This window comes from Ciona intestinalis, chromosome 13 (genome assembly GCF_000224145.3).
Source record: "Ciona intestinalis chromosome 13, KH, whole genome shotgun sequence".
Taxonomy (NCBI): domain Eukaryota; kingdom Metazoa; phylum Chordata; class Ascidiacea; order Phlebobranchia; family Cionidae; genus Ciona; species Ciona intestinalis.
The window spans coordinates 285,201-307,175 of NC_020178.2; the positions used below are offsets into that span (position 1 = coordinate 285,201).

The 21,975-nt window shown below is 37.0% G+C and overlaps 3 protein-coding genes and 2 long non-coding RNA genes across 6 annotated transcripts in view; 3 read left to right on the forward strand and 2 right to left on the reverse strand.

Annotated features, from left to right (window-relative positions):
* Positions 1 to 1,795: 1,795 nt before the first annotated feature.
* On the reverse strand, positions 1,796 to 5,737 carry LOC100177135 (retinaldehyde-binding protein 1). The gene is made up of 8 exons (XM_002131021.5): positions 5,595 to 5,737; positions 5,010 to 5,086; positions 4,534 to 4,655; positions 4,196 to 4,311; positions 3,825 to 3,887; positions 3,180 to 3,338; positions 2,736 to 2,846; positions 1,796 to 2,402 (listed from the first exon to the last, which is right to left on the reverse strand). Exons 1-8 carry the CDS (start codon positions 5,646 to 5,648, stop codon positions 2,262 to 2,264), a joined length of 843 nt encoding a protein of 280 aa, XP_002131057.1. The 5' UTR covers positions 5,649 to 5,737; the 3' UTR covers positions 1,796 to 2,261.
* LOC113474825 lies at positions 3,261 to 11,663 on the forward strand. Its single transcript, XR_003396521.1, has 4 exons — positions 3,261 to 3,360; positions 3,725 to 3,836; positions 10,645 to 10,801; positions 11,580 to 11,663. It is a non-coding gene; the product is annotated as an uncharacterized LOC113474825 (long non-coding RNA).
* LOC108950033 overlaps positions 9,583 to 21,975 on the reverse strand; it is a 21,332-nt gene continuing 8,939 nt past the window's right edge. Inside the window, exons 18-28 of one of the 2 annotated variants that reach the window (XM_026837349.1) lie at positions 21,007 to 21,057; positions 20,571 to 20,718; positions 20,037 to 20,159; positions 19,677 to 19,797; positions 19,209 to 19,406; positions 13,063 to 13,204; positions 12,052 to 12,200; positions 11,492 to 11,683; positions 10,615 to 10,794; positions 10,105 to 10,190; positions 9,583 to 9,780 (exon numbers count right to left, since the gene is read on the reverse strand). In XM_026837349.1, the coding sequence (XP_026693150.1) occupies positions 9,619 to 9,780; positions 10,105 to 10,190; positions 10,615 to 10,794; positions 11,492 to 11,683; positions 12,052 to 12,200; positions 13,063 to 13,204; positions 19,209 to 19,406; positions 19,677 to 19,797; positions 20,037 to 20,159; positions 20,571 to 20,718; positions 21,007 to 21,057 (1,552 nt within the window). In that variant the 3' untranslated portion in view covers positions 9,583 to 9,618. Of the gene's footprint in view, positions 9,781 to 10,104; positions 10,191 to 10,614; positions 10,795 to 11,491; positions 11,684 to 12,051; positions 12,201 to 13,062; positions 13,205 to 19,208; positions 19,407 to 19,676; positions 19,798 to 20,036; positions 20,160 to 20,570; positions 20,719 to 21,006; positions 21,058 to 21,975 lie in introns of those variants that run through there. The other variant, XM_026837350.1, reaches the window with a different exon arrangement.
* On the forward strand, positions 13,226 to 19,161 carry LOC113474824 (apolipoprotein(a)-like). Its single transcript, XM_026837348.1, has one exon. It carries the CDS (start codon positions 13,349 to 13,351, stop codon positions 18,713 to 18,715), a length of 5,367 nt encoding a protein of 1,788 aa, XP_026693149.1. The 5' UTR covers positions 13,226 to 13,348; the 3' UTR covers positions 18,716 to 19,161.
* Positions 19,409 to 21,975, forward strand: part of LOC113474827 — a 13,795-nt gene continuing 11,228 nt past the window's right edge. The window contains exon 1 of the long non-coding RNA XR_003396523.1: positions 19,409 to 19,497. This is a non-coding gene — a long non-coding RNA (uncharacterized LOC113474827). The remainder of the gene's footprint in view (positions 19,498 to 21,975) is intronic.

Below are 21,975 nucleotides of genomic sequence, written 5' to 3' on the forward strand. Positions count from 1 at the left end.
TAAATGATTAACTGAAAATAAAAAATGTTCTGTTAATTATTACCGTTTAGCAAGCAAGCTTATGTTTGTTCTTAGTCTGTTTAACTCAGTGGTTCTTAAACTTTTTTTATATGCTTTATCATTTTAACAAAGATGCTTTTCAGATTCAGACCCAATATGTAATATGGCGCTCATTTATTAAAAAGCGAAAACAACTAATTACATCGGTTATATTTAATGCGACGGATGCGCTTGCTTTTTGGCAACGAATTGTTCATTGTCTGGTAAAGTACTATACAATTGGCACAATTTTTCTGTCCCGTCAACTGATGTGGATTTTGATTGGTAGCTCATTTACCCTCTAAATACGAGGAATTTACCCCCAGGGGTAAATTTACCCCAGTTTAAGAAACGCTGGACTTTAACTAGTTGTCAAAATAGGCCTACGATAAGCTAGTTTTGTTGCAAATTAACTGTATAGTACAGTGGGGCAAGATAGTGCAAATTTTTATTCTTTTTCTCGCCCCATTTGGTAGTAAACAAAGAATATTTACAGAATTATATAACCGTATCCTCACGACTCTAAAATAGCGCTGTTAATTGTTAAAACACGTTCAGGAAATATGGGATATTTTGTGCTAACGGTATCTATCTTACCTCACAGTACTATATACAAAAACTAACTCAGTGACGCACTTATTTTTTAACTAGTAACATCCCTATAACGTCTGAACTAAATCTTTGTACAGTAATTGCAAAATATGTATAACGAATACATAGAACACAAAAACCGACAAATACTTAAAAAGCTTTTTCAACCATAACGACACTGTACAGATACAACTAAAACTTATACAAAAGCTATTGCAAAACGTGTATAAAGCGACGTTGGTATAAAGTAATAACGTATATACATAACTCACAAAAAACGACAAAATACTTTGAAACATTTTGCAATCGTAATAACACTGTACAGATACACCTAAAACTTATCAAATGAATTGCAAAATATTTACAACGAGTACATATGCTATTAAAAATCGCCTAAGTACTTAAAAAGCTTTGCAATCGTAACAACACTGTTTAAATACACCTAAAACTTACAAAAGTAATTGCAAAATATTAGCAACGCATACACAATGAAAATCATTGCGTTCAAAACAACAGCCAAGACGCTGCTCGTATGCTTCTGTACACAGACTCTAGCCAAATGCGGTGGTTTCCCTACTTTTAAAACCTGGTACTTCCCCGTTCGTTTAATTCCTTGGTTTCGCTGTAGGGTGTACATAACAGGAAACATTGTCGTAATAGTTATATGCGGCAATACATAATGTGCGTTTAACAGCAACACTTTTATTTGACACTTTTACTCAAGTAATTTTTACCCGTAGCGTGTTTTAACAAGTGTAGTTTTGCTGCTAATTCCCATCTCCTCGTTGTTTTGGTTAATCGATTATGTTATCACGAATTCGAAATCCGCTAAATATATGTAAATCCATATATATAGTAGGGTGGGGAAAGATGGGACACCTTTTCATTCTATTTTCTCGTACATTTTGGTAATAAACAAAGAAAATTCAAAGAATTATAAAACCTTGTCCTCGCGACTTTCTTGGACCGTTGTTAATTGTTTAAAACACGATCAGGATATTTATATATTTTGTGCTAAAGGAGTCCCATTTTCACCACCCCACTATATACTAATATACATAATTGCTATATACGCATACACACAGCATTTTTTAAAACAAAACACCCGTGTTATAACAACTGTCATTGCCCCGCCACGCCAGGATAAATAAGTTACATTCATTCATTCATGTTTTATGTTGCTTTTTTATTATTATATACTTAAATGCGTTTACAAAAATGTATTTACAACACTGGCGATCATGTAGCATATTATACGGAACAGAAATAAATACAAACTAAAATAAAACATTAAAAAAAAACAAAGAAATAGCTAAGTTTCAATATTTCTTGTTTATTCATTATACGCCACGTACAGTATAACGTAGCTGTGCGTAACGTAGCGCAACGTCGTTTACGTTTTCCCAAACGTTTAGACGCTGACGTTATTATGACGTTACATTTTGATGACGTCGCAATCTAATGACGTCATTTTTAAGATTGCATAGGTGTAACGTCAGGTGTCACTCCAACGTTTTTCCCCTGACGCCACAACTTGATGACGTCATAAATTGTGACGTCAGCGACAAGTTCACGTAAGGTCACAGAAGCCTAACATAGTAAACTTTTTCAGGTGGCTCGGATTTGGTGACTTACTCGTTAGCGTCACCTAGGATCAAATTGGCCGCTGCGTGGCCATCGTATGGTGGCGCTGTACCACCGAAATCAGAAGGTATAATATCGGCTGGGAATTCTTTATGAAAAGCGTCTAAAGTACGACCGTGCAAATGTACCTAAAGAATTATAACGTTATTTTTGGGTAAGTATTTTTTGTAGAAATTTGCTAGTTTAGTATAACGTGATGGGTTTTGCGCTTTTTTAAGCGTGTTGGGCAAGACACTTACAGCAATTGATCCAACCCAGTGGTTACTTATGGGTTGTCTAAATTGTCAGCCATATCTTGCCAAACAGTGATCACCCACAAAGTTAAATACGTGATAACTCGTAAGCGGGCACGAGGTGTATGAAACAGAACACCCGTGTTATAGCGACTGTTACCCCGCCATGTGAGGATAAATAAGTTACGTATATTCACTCAATAACAAATTAATAAAACAATAACTTACGCGTTGAAGCAGCTTGCTGTTAATGCATTTCTTTATCAGAGCGTAAACTTTAACGAAAAACTCTGGCTGTCCAAGAAAATGAACTCCTTTAAAACGCAACGGGAAAGCGCCCTGTTAAAAAATATTTTTAGTTTTTTTCCCCCATCATTTGCGGTGCTATTACATGTACATATTTCTGCCCACAGCTTAATATTAAAAGCAAATTATAGTAGGGTGGGGAAGATGAGACACCTTTAGCACATAATATCCAAATATCCTGGTCGTGTTTTAAACAATTAACAACAGTCTATGGGAGTCGTGAGAATACGGTTTTATAATTCTTTAAATTTCCTTTGTTTTCTTACCAAATGGGACGAGAAAAAAGAACAAAAACATGTCTCATTTCACCTTAACTATTATATATATTTTTAATTGTAATATGCTTGTAGGAAACAGTATATATACCTGTAACATTCCAATCATTTTCTTATAGTCTGAAATACCCACTGCCGCCATCTGCCGGAAAGAATAATCTTCGAAATTTTCAATGATTACAATACCGTTAATTTGCGTCTCCTCGCTTTTTAATAAATGTTCGATCAAATATATATAAGTCTGGACAACCTGAAAAGAAACAGAAATAAAGGTAATTACACAGCAGTGTTATTACAACATTTTGGCGCTGTGGCACACTGGTTAGAGCGCTCGTGTTCTAACCAAAAGATACCGAGTTCGTAGCTCGACGCTGCTACCATTATGGATGTATGTGGCCTTGACACTTAACGGCAATTGCTCCAAACCAGTGGTCACTAATGGGTTGTCTAAATTGTCAGCCAAACAGAAAAATTACCCACAAAATTACATACTTGGTAACTCAAAAGCGAGCACGAGGTGTATAAAACAGATCACCCGTGTTATAATAACTCTTATTGCTCCGCCAGCACGCAAGGATAAATAAGTTACATTCATTTATATCATACATATTATAATCTCTGTTATTTTTGCAACAGAAAATTTTATAAAGGCGCATAACTATCAAAATCAACCATTTACAGAATTGGAAAAGCATTGAAAAAAATGCAAGCTGTTGGAGTTACAAAAATGAATTACCTTCCAAAACGGGTAAGTCTCTGGTTTCCAATCTTTTATCTTGAATAAGAAAACGACTCTGCCCTGTATAATAGTTTGGTATTAGGTACATCTATAGAAACCGTATGCGGTTTTAGACTGATTATAAAACTGGGGTGTTATGTAATTTGACAGTGAGCATGAGGTGTATGAATACACTACGTGTGTCAGGTGTATAAGAAGAGACAAAAAAAAACAATTAACAACGGTCTATGGGAGTCGTGAGGGTACAGTTTTATAATTCTTTGAATTTTCTTTGTTTACTACCAAATGGGACAAAAAAAAGAATGAAAAATGAACTACGTTACCCCAAACTACTATATGTATATGTAAGCGTATAATACAAATAATACCTCATGGTCACGATATGGTAGTACGCCAGGTTGGGCCATTTCCATTCGCTGTCTCACTTCATCTTTTCTAATAGGGCTTACCACGTCTGGGTATTTCTTGTGGTAGTGGTCGTATGCTGAAAAATAAGATTGAGTCATTTGATGTCTTGAATGAATAAATGAATTCAATGTGACTTGTTTATCTTCGCGTGGCGGGGAATAAATGACAGTAGTTATAAGTTTTAACGCAGGTGTTCTGTTTCATACACCTCGTGCCCACTTACGAGTTACCACATATGTAACTTTGTGGCGTTTTTTTTGTCTGCCCTATATAGAATAATGGCAGTAACTTATTTTACCTTGCAAAAGCTCGTACGCTTTTTCTGGATCGAATTTTCGTGTTCGAAGAAAACGTAACAGAAAACTGTCGTCTGCTTCGCTGTGTTTACGTAATAGTAAGCCACGTTTTGTGTCGTCATTTCTGAAACAAATTGTTACTTTCGTAAATTAAAAAAAAAAAAATATTTGTACACCGTTTGCAACAGTGATATAACCATATCCTCACGACTTTGAAACAGCGTTGTTAAAAACACGATTAGAAAATATGTTATATTATATGCTAACGGTATCCACCTTACCTACTATAAGTATTATATACATTCTTAAAGTTACATATATATATATATTTTATCTCGTAAGCGGGCACCAGGTGTATGAAACGGAACACCTGTGTTATTACCACTGTCGTTGCCCCGTCAGCGAGGATAAATAAGTTACATTCATTAATACATTTAGATTTAAACAGGACAATTTAATAGTAGTCATATGTTCTTACGTGGCGGAAATTCTTTCACGCAACTTTTGTAGGGCGTCTTCTTTTATGCCTTTGGATTCGCCCAGTTCAATTTTTGCCTAAAATTATAAGTTAAGCGTGTGGTAAAAACACTAAACTTTTTTTGTTTGTTTGTATTCTTAGTGTAGTTTTTCGAAAGTTTTTGAAAGACGCATGCTATTGCTATTGTTGTTGGTATGTGTCCTAGGGCAAGACACTTGACAGCAATTGCTACAAACCAGTGGTCACTAATACGCACATAGTTACATACGTGGTAACTTGTAAGCGGGCACGAGGTGTATTAAACAGAACAGCCGTGTTATAACGACTGTCGTTGCCTCGTCAAGCGAAATTAAACAAGTTGCATTTATTCATTTAACTGCCTGTAACTTGCTTTATCCTTGCGTGGCGGCGGGCCAACGAGTCATTATGGCTGTTCTATTTCATACACCTCGTGCACGCTTACAAGTTATAACATAACTTTGTGGGTATTAATTATTTTAATTTTTTAAGCCAGTATATAATATATATATTAAAAATACTGGTATATAGACCTAATAGGTTTACTATATTGTAGCTTATACATACCTTTTCAATGCTTTTATTTGTTAAGAACTTTGCCATTACTGGTACATCTGCCATATTTAAACTTGTAATGTGGGTTTTGAATGCAAGAAATGTTATAAATCAAATTTCGTAATTCACTGAAAAAAAATAAACATATTTTAAAACTAATAAACAGGTAAAAAAATATATATCACGAATGAAAATCTGTATCGTACTAAAAAAAAACACAAAAAAGTTGTCAAACTACTAAACGTGTCTAAAACTGAAATTGTAAATAAAGAACGGACGTGCTTTACCTAGTAACAAAATTTTATGAAGCAAATAAAATAGTCTGTTCGAATAACAGCCTTAAAAAATCAATACGTTTTTCTTTTTTAAAAACAATTTATTTTTAAAGCTTGTGAGACGTCACAATTTTGAAGAATTTTAACACCTGTAAACATAAAAATAGCAAAAAAACGGATCTTAAAATTAAGTATGCCTAATATAGCAACAAAACGACAGTCGTTAAAACGCGCTTATGGTTAAAAATACGTATAGAACCTTTTGGTTCTATTTTCTCGTCCCATTTGGTAGTAAACAAAGAACATTCAAAGAATTATGACATCGTATCCTCACGACTCCCATAGACCGTTGTTAATTGTTTAAAACACGATCTAAATATTTTGAAATTCTGTGCGAAAAGTGTCACATCTTCCCCTACCCTACTAAATACAGTCAATTAGTTTCCCAAACATAACTATTGCCTGCAAATGCGAATCTGTCCCTTGTCTCGTTTTGTTAGCGCTTTTAGCTGCCCTGGTCTCGACTATTAACACCTTTAATACTGTGAGGCAATTACAGACTGCATAGTGCTAATTGATTAATCTAAAAGACAAATAGAAACGAGTCTGTCTTTGAGATTAGTCTGTTTTAGACAGGTTAAGAAAATAAAATGGATTTAATGAAGATCTAATGCATTAGCTTTAATCGTTAGCTTTTTCTAATTTCAAGGGTTTTTGTCCTATAACAGGTTTTAAATAAAACAACACTTTTTTTAAATGTAATTATAACATGAGTTCTTTTGGTTATGGGTTCGAGGCTCGAAAAGACATTTGTGTCTTTTGGTAAGACATAACAGCAATTGCTTCAACCCAGTAGTCACTAATGGATTATCTAAGTTGTCGTACATACAAAATACAATACAATACAATAATAATTACGCAAAAAGTTAAATATATTTTGTAACGCGTAAGCCTGGACGAGGTGTATGAAACAGAACACCAGTGTTATAATGACCGTGCTTCGCAGCCACGCAAGGATAAATAACTTACATTCATTCATTTAATAAGTCTAGCACCAACATACGCTCATATAAATTTATATTTAGCGTAATTTTATATACTTGTTTTCTTTTCCGAGAATAAAACTGGCTTATAAAATGACGATAGTGGAAAATTGGCTGTAAAATTGGTTTAAAAAAACATGACAGAATCTGTTTTTGTCAAAACCTTTAAAATTTAAGTGACTCTCTGATACAATGCTGTTGAATACGCAGAATATTAACGGTTTTATATTCATGTATAATAATACTGTGGGGTAAGATAAAAAAACTGTTAGCACCTAAAACCCATATTTCCTGATCGTGTTTTAAACAACTACCAACGCTCTTTTAGAGTTGTTGGGCCACGTTTTTTATTATGTAAATATTCTTTGTTTACTACCAAATGGGTCGTTTTCGTTTATAAGTTGGTGTTAGTTTTAAAGTAATTTTAATTTATTTACTATTGCGTGTACACAACTGTATTACATTCGCTTTTTTGATTTTTTTGGTTTTAATGGGTTGCTATGGTAGGGTGGGGGAAGATGGAACACCTTCTCATTCTATTTTCTCGTCCCATTTGGTAGAAAACAAAGAACATTCAAAGAATTATGAAATCGTATCCTCACGACTTCCATAAACCGTTGTTAATTGTTTAAAAAACGATCAGGATATTTGGACATTATGTGCTAAAGGTGTCCCATCTCCTCCACCCTACTGTATAATAGGCTGTTTAGTACTAACAGTTTAACTTTAAATCATTATTGTATGCTAAAGCATTGGGATATGCCAGACTGTACTCTTATGACCTTATGGAGTATATGAATTATTTATTAGGATGCGGTTTCAGTACATATATAGTAGATAGGTTAAAATAGTCTATGCCTCTATTCGCTTTTGTCGTCCCATCTAATAATAAATAAAGAATAGTTGCAGAACTATGTCCCACATTTTCCAATCGTGTTTTAATGACCAAACCAACCAAAAAAATATGTTTGCTTATCCACACACTGCAATGGCCTCAGCAGCTCGACTGTGGGCATGGGAGTGGCAGCTATAAATAAGTCACTCAAGTTCCCACCCACAAGAATATAGATGACCAAACCAACCAAAAAATATGTTTGCTTATCCACACACTGCAATGGCTTCAGCAGCTCGACTGTGGGCATGGGAGTGGCAGCTATAAATAAGTCACTCAAGTTCCCACCCACGAGGATATAAATGACTGAACCAACTAAAAGTCATGTTTGCTTATCCACACACTGCAATAGCTTAAATTGTAGCTCATAAACAACTGCATAAATCACTTAAGTTTCCACTAATATAACTATAAGTTAACAAAAAAGGCCCATTTAAATAATAGACTGACGATGCGCCATTTAGACGAAATATATATATTTTACAACAATTCGCTGGACTTGATTTTTGTCTGTTACGTTTTCGTAGCACCAGATCCTTACTGTATTTTTTACACAAGAATCGTTCAACTCTGAGCACCATATCAGGGTCAGATTTGCGAAAATTAGTATTGAGATTCTAACAAAACTGCTACCTTGTTTTACTGTACACCCATATACATTTAAAACGATGTACTTTAAATCCAAAAAGCTGTCTTGACTCTTAACACATTTCTGTAACGCTTTTAAACGTTGTATAGCCAGACGTGCGAATTTCGCGACTTAAAAGCGACGACAGAAGAAATGCCCTAGAGTCAAACGAGTTCGTAACTTTTACAGTGATAAGCTGCATTCATAAAAACTAACAATGGCTTTCGTAATGTTTTGTTTAAAGTAGTTTTTGTAGGCGTGTAAGTTGACAGTGGGCATTTTTTTTGTATAAAGAAACCATGTGTGTCCGGCGCAAAAAAAAACACACTTAGATTAAAACTCGGCAGCGAGCATATGGTATACTCTCTCTCACATAAAAATAAACAACTTTAAAATCACTGCAAAAATATACACATATTTATGTATAGTAGGGTGGGGGAAGATGGGACACCTTTTAAATCTATTTTCTCGTCCCATTTGGTAGTAAACAAAGAACATTCAAAGAATTATAAAAGTGTATCCTCACGACTCTCATAGACCATTGTTATTTGTGTAAAACACGATCAGGATATTTGGATATTATGTGCTGAAGGTGTCCCGTTTTCCCCACCCTACTATACAACATGCTACTCTGTAATAGAAAGATAACTTTCTCTTATGGACGACGCAAAACGGCGATCTAATTCCACACAGCGTTCATTTAGTATGGACCGAGCTTCAGAACGGCGGATAAGCGTTTCATGAAAGCTTGGCGGCGCGTCTGGGGTACCAGAAATGGGAATACGGTTACAAGGCGGCAGACACACATGGTGTATTCATACACCTCATGCTCACTGTTGAGTTATAACATGGGCGTCTTCTTATACACTAGACATACATGGTGTATTCATACACCTCATGCTCACTGTTGAGTTATAACATGAGTGTCTTCTTATACACTTGACATACATGGTGTATTCATACATCTCATGCTCACTGTTGAGTTATAACATGGGTGTCTTCTTATACACTAGATTCGCATGGTGTATTCATACACCTCATGCTCACTGTTGAGTTATAACATGGGTGTCTTCTTATACATCAGACACACATGGTGAATTCATACACCTCATGCTCACTGTTGAGTTATAACATGGGTGTCTTCTTATACATCAGACACACATGGTGAATTCATACACCTCATGCTCACGGTCAAGTTTTACCTGTTTTCAATCGTTCTTTGAAAAATCACCAATTTTCTGACGTCGCTTATTCCAATTGAGCGTAAGAACTGACGCACGGTACGCACCTGCCATACGTCATGCAGACTGACGTCATTCGTACGTAACTGGACCTTAGGCGAATGGTGGATGACAGATAACTAAAAAAATAAATGAATGGAACTTATTTATCCTCGCATGGCAGGGTAATGACAGTCGTTATAACACGGGTGTTCTGTTTCATACACCTCGTGCCCGGTTACGACTCCTTACGAGTTACCACGTATGTAACTTATTTATCCTTGCGTGGCGGGACAACTGTCGTTATAACATTTGCTATTTACTTAAACAAACGTTAAATATCGGTTTATGAAATAAAAGGTCAAACAATCTTCGTTAAATTACCGGTATAAAAGGTAAATGCACTTAAAATTAGATACAATATACAACACATAAATCTTGGCATGCAAGTTACAATTACCTACCATATCAACAAGGCTACATAACATGTGCTGAGATAAAGGCAAGACCGTAGCCAGGCTTCTGAGTGTACAGTGGCTCATACGTAGTTCTGTAATATGAATTAAAAATGAATGTAACTTACTTTATCCTCGCGTGGCAGAAAAGCGACAGTCCTTATAACAGGGGTGTTCTGTTTCATACACCTCGTGTCAGCTTACGAGTTACCACTTATGTTACTTTGCGTTTGTTTGTTTTAATTGACAATTTAGACAACCCATAAAGACCCCTATGTCCGCTTACGAGTTACGTATGTAACATTTATTAATATGTAGAGTAAGGTGGGGGGAGATGGGACACCTTTTGGTTCTATTTTTTCGTCCCATTTGGTAGTAAACAAAGAACATTCAAAGAATTATAAAACCGTATCCTCACGACTCCCCTAGACCGTTGTTAATTGTTTAAAACACGATCAGGATATTTGGATATTATGTGATAAAGGCGCCCCCGTCTTCTCCCACCCTACTATAGCTTACCGTGTAAACCAGTTAGTGCTTGGTGTGCAGGTAACAACAAACCGTCTTGATTCCAATGTGGAAACACCAACATTTTCGCACTGACGTCATTTCCGATAGAGTCACGTGTGCTGGGGGGAAGTGACGTAAGATCTACTGATTGAAGGTTAAATCCGAGACGTTCTAGAAGCTCGGCGGCGCCTGTGAGGTAATAAACGAATAAAAGAAAAATAATTTGTGTAATTTATAAACTAAGAATTACTGTAACTTTTAATGCTCGCGTGGCGGGGCAATGACAGTCGTTATAACACGGGTGTTCTGTTTTACACACCTAGTGCCTGCTTTTAAGTAAGAATAAATGTAACTTATTTATCCTCGCATGGCGGACAATGACAGTCGTTATAAAACGGGCAGTCCGTTTTATATTTTCAGTTCATACACGAGTTACCAAGTATGTAACTTTATACGTGATTAGTTTTTTGGTTGAAAATTTAGACGCCCACAATAGTAGCATCGCCAAGCCTCGAACCCGTACCATCTGAGCCAAAGGCAGGCGCGACAACCAAATCCGTTGTTGGTTGTTAAAAACACGACTGGGAAAAATAGCATGTGACACTAACAGTATCCATCTTACCCCACAGTGCTATAACACACACACACACACATATATAGTAGGGTGGGGGAAGATGGGACACCTTTTCGTTCTATATTTGCTCGTCCCATTTGGTCGTAAACAAAGAACATTTAATGAATTTTAAAACCGTATCCTGGGGACTTCCATAGACCGTTGTTAATTGTTTAAAACACGATCAGAATATTTGGGTATTATATGCTATAAATCAAAAGGGCTTAGGGTGTTCCATCTCTCCCCCCCCCCCTTTATATATATATCGTATACCGTTTGTTTTAGCTACCGGTTCAGGTAGTAATATAATAGGTCGTTGAGAATTGTCATCAGCTGTTAACCTTTCAGTTGCTTCTTCTAGTATGCCAAGAAAAAAGGCAATGACGTCATCATCACGTGACAAGTGACCACTCAAGCGTGAAATTAAAGATTGGAGCTCGAAAAGGCAAGTTTTTTCCGATTTTGCTGTGAATGAAGAAATGTAACTTATTTATTCTTGCGTGTTGGGGTAATGCCAGTCATTATAACACATTCTGTTTCATACTTCTCGTGCTAGCTTACCAGTTACTACGCATGTAACTTTGTGGTGAATATTTATTTGTTTGTTATATTCTCTCTGTCGCACATGGTACATTCATACACCTCATGCTCACTGTCAAGTTATAACATGGGTGTCTTCTTATACACCAGGCACACATGGTGTATTCATACACCTCATGCTCACTGTTGAGTTATAACATGGGTGTCTTCTTATACACCAGACACACATGGTGTATTTATAGACCTCGTTCTCACTGTCAAGCTCAAAAATACCTCATTTTAAACTACAGTACCTTCTTCCACTACGTTAGGCGGAGATAGTAGATTCGACTCGGTGTCGTTTAGTTTGCGTTGAGTTTGTGCAGTCCGTATTTCGCTTAAGTCAATTGTGACATTATTTCCAAACGCACCGAATGCACCCCAAAGAACAGGGTCAGGGTATCTAAAAATAGAATTGTGGGGTGTTTATAGTAGGTTGGGGGAAGATGGGGCACCTTTAGCACATAATATCCAAATATTCTGATCGTGTTTAAACAATTAAGAACGGTCTATGGGAGTCGTGAGGATAAAATTCTTTGAATGTTATTTTTTTACTACCAAATGGCACGAGAAAATAGAACCAAAAGATGTCCCATCTTCCCCCACCAAACTATATTAAATAATGTCACATACGTGTTAACTCGTATGCGGGTACAAGGGTCCTTACGGGTTGTCTAAATTGTCAGCAATACAAAAATATAAAAAAATCTTCAGAAAATCGAATAAAAATGCGTCCCATTATTTTCCACCCTACTATATTTGTTGAATTAATAAATGCAACTATTTTTATTCTTGCGTGGCGGGGCAATAAGCGCTGTTAATATATGGGTGTTCTGTTCCATACACCCCGTGCCAGCTTACGAGTTACCACGTATGTCAACTTGTGAGTGATTTTTAGGGGCAAATTTTTGTGCGGCTGACATTTAGATAACCCATAAAGGGCCACTAGGTTGAGAAAATTACTGTGTCTTGTCCGAAGCCATGCACAGATTTAAATAAATGTTAGAAACAAAAATACTGTTAAAACGGTTTGCAAAAACATAATATGCAATAAGATTGTGTTTTGGTATACATAAAAAAGCTTTATTTACCGTATTTCATTAGAGTTTTTAGGTTTTGTTTGTTAATATTAGCTAGTACTGTAGCTTTAGCAGTTCTTAAGTTAGTAGGCCTATTTATATAGCTATATAGCTTATGTATGAAAACATACCTAAATATATATTTTTTTATGGAGTGTAGCCTATGTTATGTATTAGTTCACATACCGTTCTTTTGTAGACATTTTTGCGGCGTATACAGCTCTTGAAACTGTACATTTCGACTGTAGTTCAAGATAAAAGTTGAAATAGAACGTCTCCTGTACTTTATCTGGAACGGGCCATAAATTTGTGACCACGCATTTTATGCCTGAAAATGACGTAAATTTAGTTTTGTGAGCGCATAAGCGGTTTTATTACGTAATAAGTTGAACTAATACGACATAATAAGTATAAAAATAGTGTTTATTTTATTTAGCTAATAGACTTGTATGTTATGAGTTTTTAAGGCAGTATGAAGTTTTTATTAGTTTTCTGTATTATGCGCTTTTTAGCTGCGAATTCAGAAACTACTGTCTCAAGATCTGAAACGCCTTCGTTTTTAATCTACCGCTTCTTGTCCAGTACTAGCGGATTTTGCATGATGGCAGAACGAAAAATTGAAAACCAAAGGGAAATTTTTTACGCAGTACTTTCCACAAAGTGCCTAGTTAACAACTTAGCTTGGCAATGGGAGCGATTAGATAGCAATTTGATTAGTAGTGTTTTGTACAGCAAATGCCTTACAGCAGAACTTTTTGGTAGTATAGGCGCAAATCCGACTGGAAAAGTATTTTTAAAACCGTGCGATTCAGAATCACCGGCGCAGAAATGGACTTGCGATTCTCAGTACAGTATTTTCCTAGAAAATCTACCGAATGGTCAGTTTTATCGGCTTGAAAATGAACTTATAGTACAGAACTGGGAAGTTACAGCGGGGACACCAATTTTGAGAGAAATCGCAAATGTACAGGAGAGTAACTCGACGAAAAAATGGATAATTTACTCAAATGCTGCAGAAACTAAACCTCTTTCGATTTGTGAGTCAAATTTAGTCGTAGAAAACACTAAATCTTATATTATGACAGTTTCTGGCGGCGAAATAGTTGGTCAAGCTTGTGTTTTCCCATTTATACGCTTTGGGGCCGAAGTCTGGAACTGTGTTCCGTATAATAACCTAGATATTTGTGCCACTGTAAAAAATTTGGACAGTCATCCAAACAGCTGGGGCGTATGCCCTGAAAATAAACGTGGTACCTATTCGGATGCTATTGGGCCGCCTTTGTGCACCAAAGCTTGCGACGGCGGGCGGTTGTGTCGTGCACGAAAATGCCTATTTCCACCATGTGTAAAAAGAGAATGCTTAACAAATGTATGTGAATACGACGACGCTGAATGCAGTACACAGCAGTGTAATACAGAACCGTGTAGCGGGGACACGATTTTATCTATTGAAGGCGACTCGCAACAGTTCCCAGCGTACGGTGTTGCACCAGTACTCGACCAAGGTGTCTTAGGAAAATGTGTTTTTCCGTTTATATTAGACGGGGAAGTCAAAGAACGCTGTGTCGTTGATTATAGACGGGATTTAGCATGGTGCTCGCTTACTGAAAACTACGACAAACATCAAAAGTGGGGGTACTGTAAAAATTCCTATAGTGGTTCCTGGAGCTCTTGGACTACTGTTTTAAACTCTTGCTCGCAGAGTTGTGGTACTGGTACTCTTACAGTGTACCGTAGGTGTAGATTTCCGCCTTGTGTTGGAGATGAGCGAAAAACTGGAGGGACGTGTAACACTAAAGCTTGCCCAGAGTGCTATACCGGCAATGGGGAGACGTATAGGGGTACTGTAAGTTTTTCAAATGATGGTACAGTCTGTCAAATGTGGGCTTTGCAGGTGCCGAATGCACATACAGATACGACGCCTGAACTTTACCCAGAATTGGTACAGAATTACTGTCGTAATCCAGGCGGGTTGTTCAAGCAACCATACTGTTATAGAGACGCTAGTAACCTTCCTGCCAGAATGTATTGCGATTTACCAAGATGTGGCAGTAATGTTACAGATATTGAAATACCATACACGATTCCATACACTGAAGACGTATTTGGTCTAAAACCTTGTATTTTTCCGTTTACTTTTCACGGGGAGTTATTTTATCAGTGCGTATTAACAGACGAGCATATTGCGGGAAGGGAAAAATGCGCTATTACTAACGGTACTCAAACAGTGTACAGATATTGCCCTGCGTTTTATAGAGGAAAGTGGTCGGAATGGAATTTTGCCGGAGACTGCACCGCAAATTGTGGAGGCGGTTTCGAAGTACATTACAGAACGTGTTACTTTTTACCTTGCCAAGGGAAGTCTGTCAAAGTTACGAAGAAAATGTGTAATACTCAGCCGTGTACGTGGACACAGCCTGGAAGCCAAGACTGTTTTAACGGCAAAGGCGTTTTCTATAACGGGCCAGCGAATGCAGAGATAGGACGACGCTGTAATGCATGGACAGGCCATTATAAAAGGATGATAGAAATGGCTGGCCTTAGTACTTCAAATTACTGTAGAAATCCTAACCCTAGAGTTAGGTCTGGGCCATGGTGCTACGGCAGAGGCGGTCGGACTTGGGAATATTGTAACATACCACGTTGCCCTACTATTGAAGGAGAAATATTTGGATTACCTTTTAAAAACAAGGCGTATGATGCTGAAAATAAGCCGTGCCATTTCCCATTTCGAGGCGTACGTAATGAACTGCATTCTGCTTGTGCGAAAGTTAACCCGCTAAGGGCAGACGATAGAGGCTTAAAGTATTGCGGATTCCAGGATACCGAAGTTAGTGTTCCAAGTAGTGGGAATATGAGACCAAGACAGCATATTGGTTTAGTTATGCGTGGATTACAGAAAGGGATGTATGGTATATGTCCGCTAAGTACACAGGGAACTTGGACTAGCTGGACAGCTACAGGAAAATGCTCAGTAGTTTGCGGGGGTGGGTATATTATAATGAGACATAGGTGTCTTCACCCGCCGTGTTCTACAAAAGGGTCAAAGGGGAATGAAAATATGCCATGTAACACGCACGCGTGTTTAAACTGCATTCAAGGCAATGGGATAAATTATAGGGGCGAAGTCCGGCACAGCGCTAATGGTAAAGAATGCATACCATGGGCTATACATCAAACTGCACGAGAGCAATACCCTATACAAGATTTTCCTGAGTTGCAGAGCAACTTTTGCCGAAACCCAGGTGGTCAGAGTGTCTTGCCGTGGTGTTATGATAATGTACTGCGCTTCAAAAGCTATTGCGAGATACAGCATTGTACTGATGATAACCTTTTCACGATTCCGTACACAATTCCGAACTTTCGTAAGTCGCGTTCAGGAGCGCCATGCCATTTCCCGTTTCGGTATAAAACTGACTGGTATTTCTCTTGCTTTCTGCACGATGATTCCGGAAAAACAGAATGCCTTTGCCCACAGACTGATATCGTCACAGAAGACGTTCGCACGCTTGCAATAGCGCCGAAAATTTACGCCGGGAAATGGACTGTATGGAATAGAACCAGTACGTGCAGTAAAATGTGCGGCGGAGGAAAAATACTTTATGTAAGAGAATGCTTATACCCTACTTGCCAAGGCAGTAAGTTCAAATACGAGGGCATATGTAATACACATCAATGTACTTTTAGGAAAAAAATGCTCGAAGGTAAAGACTGTTTTATTGATGAAGGAATGGACTATACTGGGGAAGTATCTGTTACAATTTCAGGACTTAATTGTCAGTTATGGTCGTCAAAGTCTCCGCATACGCATAGGTATTTAAGCACAGGTTCGGGGATTGAGTTGACTGGAAAACTGTGCAGAAATCCGAGTCCTTTGGGTACACGTAAAGCGCCTTGGTGTTTTGTGGATGATTCGTCAGTCAGATGGGAGTATTGTAATATACCTAGATGTCGAGGCCACGAGGGCGAGATTCGAACTGTTGATGGTCCGGACAATAATAAAGTATGCAAGTTCCCGTACACTATAAACAATGTTGCGATAGAAGAATGCGGGCTAAGGAAAATTGAACGGATTTCAGGGAATGGACATAGGACTGAAATGGATGTACGTTTTTGCCCAACTGTTGCAAATTTCGCTGAAAAATCAACCGAAATTCAGGATTTAAAGTGGGGTATTTGTCCTAGTGCTTTGGAAGGTACTATATCTGCTTGGACCTTATGGGCAGAGCCGAATACTTGTACTGTTCCCTGCAATGGAGGCAGGTTGAGATATAAAAGATCTTGTAGATACCCGCCGTGTGCTTCTGGTGTTGCCATGCAAAAATTAGGAGCAGAATGTAACAAACAAATTTGTGAAGAGTGTTTTACTGGTGATGGTACAACGTATAGAGGTACCCAAAACAGATTTTCGGACCATATTTTGTGCCTGCCTTGGTACAGTACTAGGATACCAAAAGATACGTTCACAGATGTATATGCATTAGGTGGCCGTAACCACAGCTTTTGTAGGAATCCTAACCCAGAAAGATACAAAATCCCGTTTTGCTATGTATCGTATGAAGGTCAGTTAAGTATTAGAGTTTGCGATATACCTAGATGCGACTTATCAGAGGATAAATTGGTTACTATCGGATCGCAAGAAGGATTTAACCAAGAGGGGAAACTGTGTACTTTTCCGTTTACGTTTCAAAGTGTATTACATCAAGGGTGTATAGAGTATAGGGGACATTATATGTGTGGTACCACGCAGGGGATATATGGGTATTGTTCAAATTGGGACCGTGGCGTTTGGGGATCATGGGCTCCTACTAAACATTGTGATAAAGTTTGTGGTGGCGGGAAAATTACTTTTAAAAGGTATTGCCGTTTTGCACCGTGTTCTGGACCGGATGAAAAAGTGGAGGGTAATTGTAATACACATTTATGCAATAAACTGACAACCTGTTACGATGTAGAAACGAAAGGTGTTGAATTTATCGGCAAAAATCCGTATTTTTCTCGAGGAAAATCGTGCCTACCGTGGGGTATTCAAGGAAAAAGTGAAGGCGGCGTTTGCCAAAATCCGTATGGCACGCAACCGAGACCGTACTGTAAGCTTTCTGGTGGAGATATAGCATTTTGCTCTGTTCCTGCATGCCCAGACTCAAAAAGGCCGATAACGGTAGAAGTTTCTGCTACAGAGAATAGGCTTCATAAGTATCCTTGCGTTTTTCCATTCACAAGTCGTGGGGTGGTTTATAATCAATGTACGGACGCTCCTACGCCAAGTAATAGACAACATGCGTATTCAACTCGATGGTGTGGAACCGTAAACAACGTTGACAGTTTTCCAGAAACAGAATGGGGGTTCTGCCCCAACACTGCTGTAGGAACGTTTTCAGACTGGTCAAAAACGGGGAATAACTGCACGAAATCGTGTGTAGCGTTCCAGACCAGGCACTGCCTTTTTCCGCCGTGTAATGGGAAAATTTGGCGTTTAGCTACAGATAGTTGTGATCAGGACTTATGCCCTAATCCCATTTGGGGCAGCTGGGGTGTATGGACAAAATGCATACAATGTAGTGTTGTAAAAATTCGAACCCGTATTTGCTACAAATCTGGCGCTATAGCACATAACATGTGCCAAGGAGATTCGCAGGAAAAAACGGCGTGTAATTTGGCCCAAAACGCTGCCTGTGACTCTACATATGCTTTAGGGTACTTAACTAAATCTCAGATTGAAATTTTGAGTGTTTCTTACAACAGTTTAAAACGTATTAGTGCCAGTGCAAATAGTGCTAAAATTAACTTTAAAATGGTTGTTTTTTTTCTCTGTTTTTGGCTTGTAAATGTAACTTGAATTTGTGTTTTGTATTGTATATTATTCAGTTACAGATTTGAACTATTCTGACATGGAATTGTATTAGTTTTAATCAGTTTTTTCAGACTGTAGCTTATATATACTTATACTTTATAATGTGTTGCAGTCTTTTTGGCACACACTATGTATAATTATTTTTACTGAAACGTTATATAGTGTAGCTAGTATTTTGCAAACAGTGTGGCTTCTACTTATAAATTTTATTTTTTTATAATGTGCTGCAGTCGTGTAGGATTTCACTATCTATATATTATTGTAAAAACATTATTACACAATTTAAAGTCTTCACTTTGGTGGTAACTTTCAATTCTACAAACTGTATTGCTATTTCTACATATTTTGCTTTTAGTTCATTGTTTAAAGTATATATTTTTCTATAGAAATGGATATGCTGTAATTAAAGTGAGATTTTTTTGTGACTATAGGGTAGAAAAGACTTCAAACATCAAAAATTATTATATTTTTACATTACCCGAATATAGTAAGTCGTTGATTAGTTTAAAGGGCTTCAAATTTGGTTCAATTTGCCATTTGTGGATTGAAGATAGCACCAGCAGTTTAACAGAGGTATTCTGTATTTCATATAAGTCTTCAGGGCTTATAATGTAGCTACTCATCGGCAATGGTGCAATTTCAACTGGAAAAGGGTTAGGGGAAAACGCAAGGACACCTGTAATAGGAAAACATTTTGAATTTTTAAAAGCGTTTGATGCTGCTACCATTTTGGGCGTATATGTGTCTTCGGGCAAGACATTAAACAGGTATTGCTCCAACCCAGTGGTCACTAATGGGTTGTTTAAATTACATTACAACCAATAAGTTAGATCTGTTTTCACTGAAATGTGTGTCTAACTATTTCAGCCTCCCTGCAATTTAAAAAAACTTGGTGCCTATCATTATATATATATATATAAATATATGTATATATATATGTATGTACCGTCATATAAGTTTCCATATGTGCAGACATGCAGAACAGTAGATTGGGTTAATTCTTCAAGAAATCTTTGCTTAGTTGCTTCATTTTCAAGAACTGGTGTGACATCCAAATATTGGGAAACCTGTTTAATTATTAGGTGTGTTATGCACGCTGTTGAGTTTTGGTTTCTGTTTTAATGTTGAGGTATAACATGGGTGTTTTATACACCAGACACAGATGATGTATTCATACACCTCATGCTCACTGTTAAAGTATAACATGGGTGACTTCTTATACACAAAGACAAATGCATTTTTCTCACTTTCAAGTTATAACATGGTGTCTTCTTATAGACCTTATAGACATTAAATCTTAATTTACCTTTTTACATTCATTCCTGCCACTTCCAAACCTGCACTTAGGTTGCCATACATCATTGTGTAGTTTTAATGCTTGAGTGTAAACAGGACATCCCATTACACAAGATTTTAAATTTGGGCACACCTGGAAATTGTTGTGTTATGTTTATTGAGATATGTCTTATACAAAGGAAATCATACTAAATATCATGCTCACTGTCGAGTTGGAAAATGAGTGTCTTCTTGTACACCAGACACACATGGTGTATTTATACACCTTATGCTTACTGTCAAGTAATAACATGGGTGTCTTCTTATACACAAGACACACATGGTGTATACATACACCTCATGCTCACCGTTGAGTTATGACATGGGTGTCTTCTTATACACCAGACACACATGTTGTATACATACACCTCATGTTCACTGTCAATTACAACATGGTGTCTCCTTATACACACACAGTAAGACACAAATGGTACTTTCATACACCTCATGCCCAATTTCAAATTTAACATGTATTCTGATACACACAAAACACAATCTATCTTACTTGATTATAAGGAGTTAAATAGCGTGGTGAAGTCAATATATTGGTTCCAGTACAAGAGCTCGTTACAAGCCCCATTAAGTCTTTATCAAGACCAGTCAGTTCAAGTGAATGTAACTTTGTTTCATCATAACTTTTAAGCAGTTCGTTTCTATAAAAAATATATATATATATTGTATTTTCAAAAAGTATATCAGAAAAATATGAAATTTTTTTGTTGTATTCTGTATGGGTGAGGTCTTTAAAGACCTGGAATTTAGACCATGTTTGAAGAAATTCTTTTAAAACGTTATTAAAGGTATAACATGAATGTATTTTTATATATTATATCAAAAATGGAGTACTCACACACCTTTTGCTCACTACCAAAGTTTAGTATTATTTTTTACAAATGAGATATACAACTTTTAGCCTATCAATTAAATATGTTTAAAAGTACCTTCTTGTACATTTTTGTCTTGATGTCTTCTTAGTTACTCTTTGTGCATCACTAAAATATACATCATTTTTAGCAGTATTTTCTATTCTATGTGAATAAGAGAAAGACAATGCCATTTATGTGAATTATAAATGTTTGATATTATACAGTTTGTTGGAATTATTATAGTACGCCTGTAACTAAGAGGTAATGGGTTCAAGGCTCATCGCTGCTACCATTGTGGGTGTATGTGTCCTTGGGCAAGACACTTAACAGCAATTGTTCCAACCCAGTGGTCACTAATGGGTTGTCCAAATTATCAGCCATACATAAAAAAATCCAAAAAATTCAACTTTTTAGCCACGCAAAGTTACATTCATTCATTCAGTAGCACCAGATCGTGAATGTGTTTTTTGAAATTTTATCAAAAACCGTTTTAACTTTTATTTAAAAATAGTCATGCCAACGCTACAGCTCTTACTTTGGGCTAAGAACAGATACACAAGGTATTGTTGTGACGTTGAATTTTTCACCAAGACTTTTTCCATCTATAGTGCTAACCAGTTCATCGAATGGAATCTATGATATATTTTAATTAGGAGTTAGTTTATGTAAGTGTTTTCATATACTAGCGCATGTGTACTCATACATCTCATGCTCACTGTCAAGTTATAACATGGGTATCATCTTATACACCAGACACACATGGTGTATTCATACACCTCATGCTCACTGTTGAGTTATAACATGTGTGTCTGATGTATAAGAAGATACCCATGTTATAACTCAATAGTGAGCATGAGGTATATTCATACACCTCATGCTCACTGTTAAGTTATAACACACTTGCTAGAAGATCTTTCAAACATACAATATATACTGTATATATAATATACATGGAGCTAAGGACATATACATATAACATAAGTGTCTTTTTATATAGTCCGGCGCCGTGGCGTAGTGGTTAGCGCACCTGCCTGTAACCATTAG

Coding starts and splice junctions, on each gene's coding strand:
- LOC100177135 (XM_002131021.5), bottom strand. CDS start 5,648: ATGGCAGATGTACCAGTAATGGCAAAGTTCTTAACAAATAAAAGCATT. Junction 3,888..4,195: donor TACCATATCGTGACCATGAG/GTATTATTTGTA, acceptor ACTATTATACAG/GGCAGAGTCGTTTTCTTATT. Junction 2,403..2,735: donor ACAGCAAGCTGCTTCAACGC/GTAAGTTATTGT, acceptor ATAATTCTTTAG/GTACATTTGCACGGTCGTAC.
- LOC113474824 (XM_026837348.1), top strand. CDS start 13,349: ATGAAGTTTTTATTAGTTTTCTGTATTATGCGCTTTTTAGCTGCGAAT.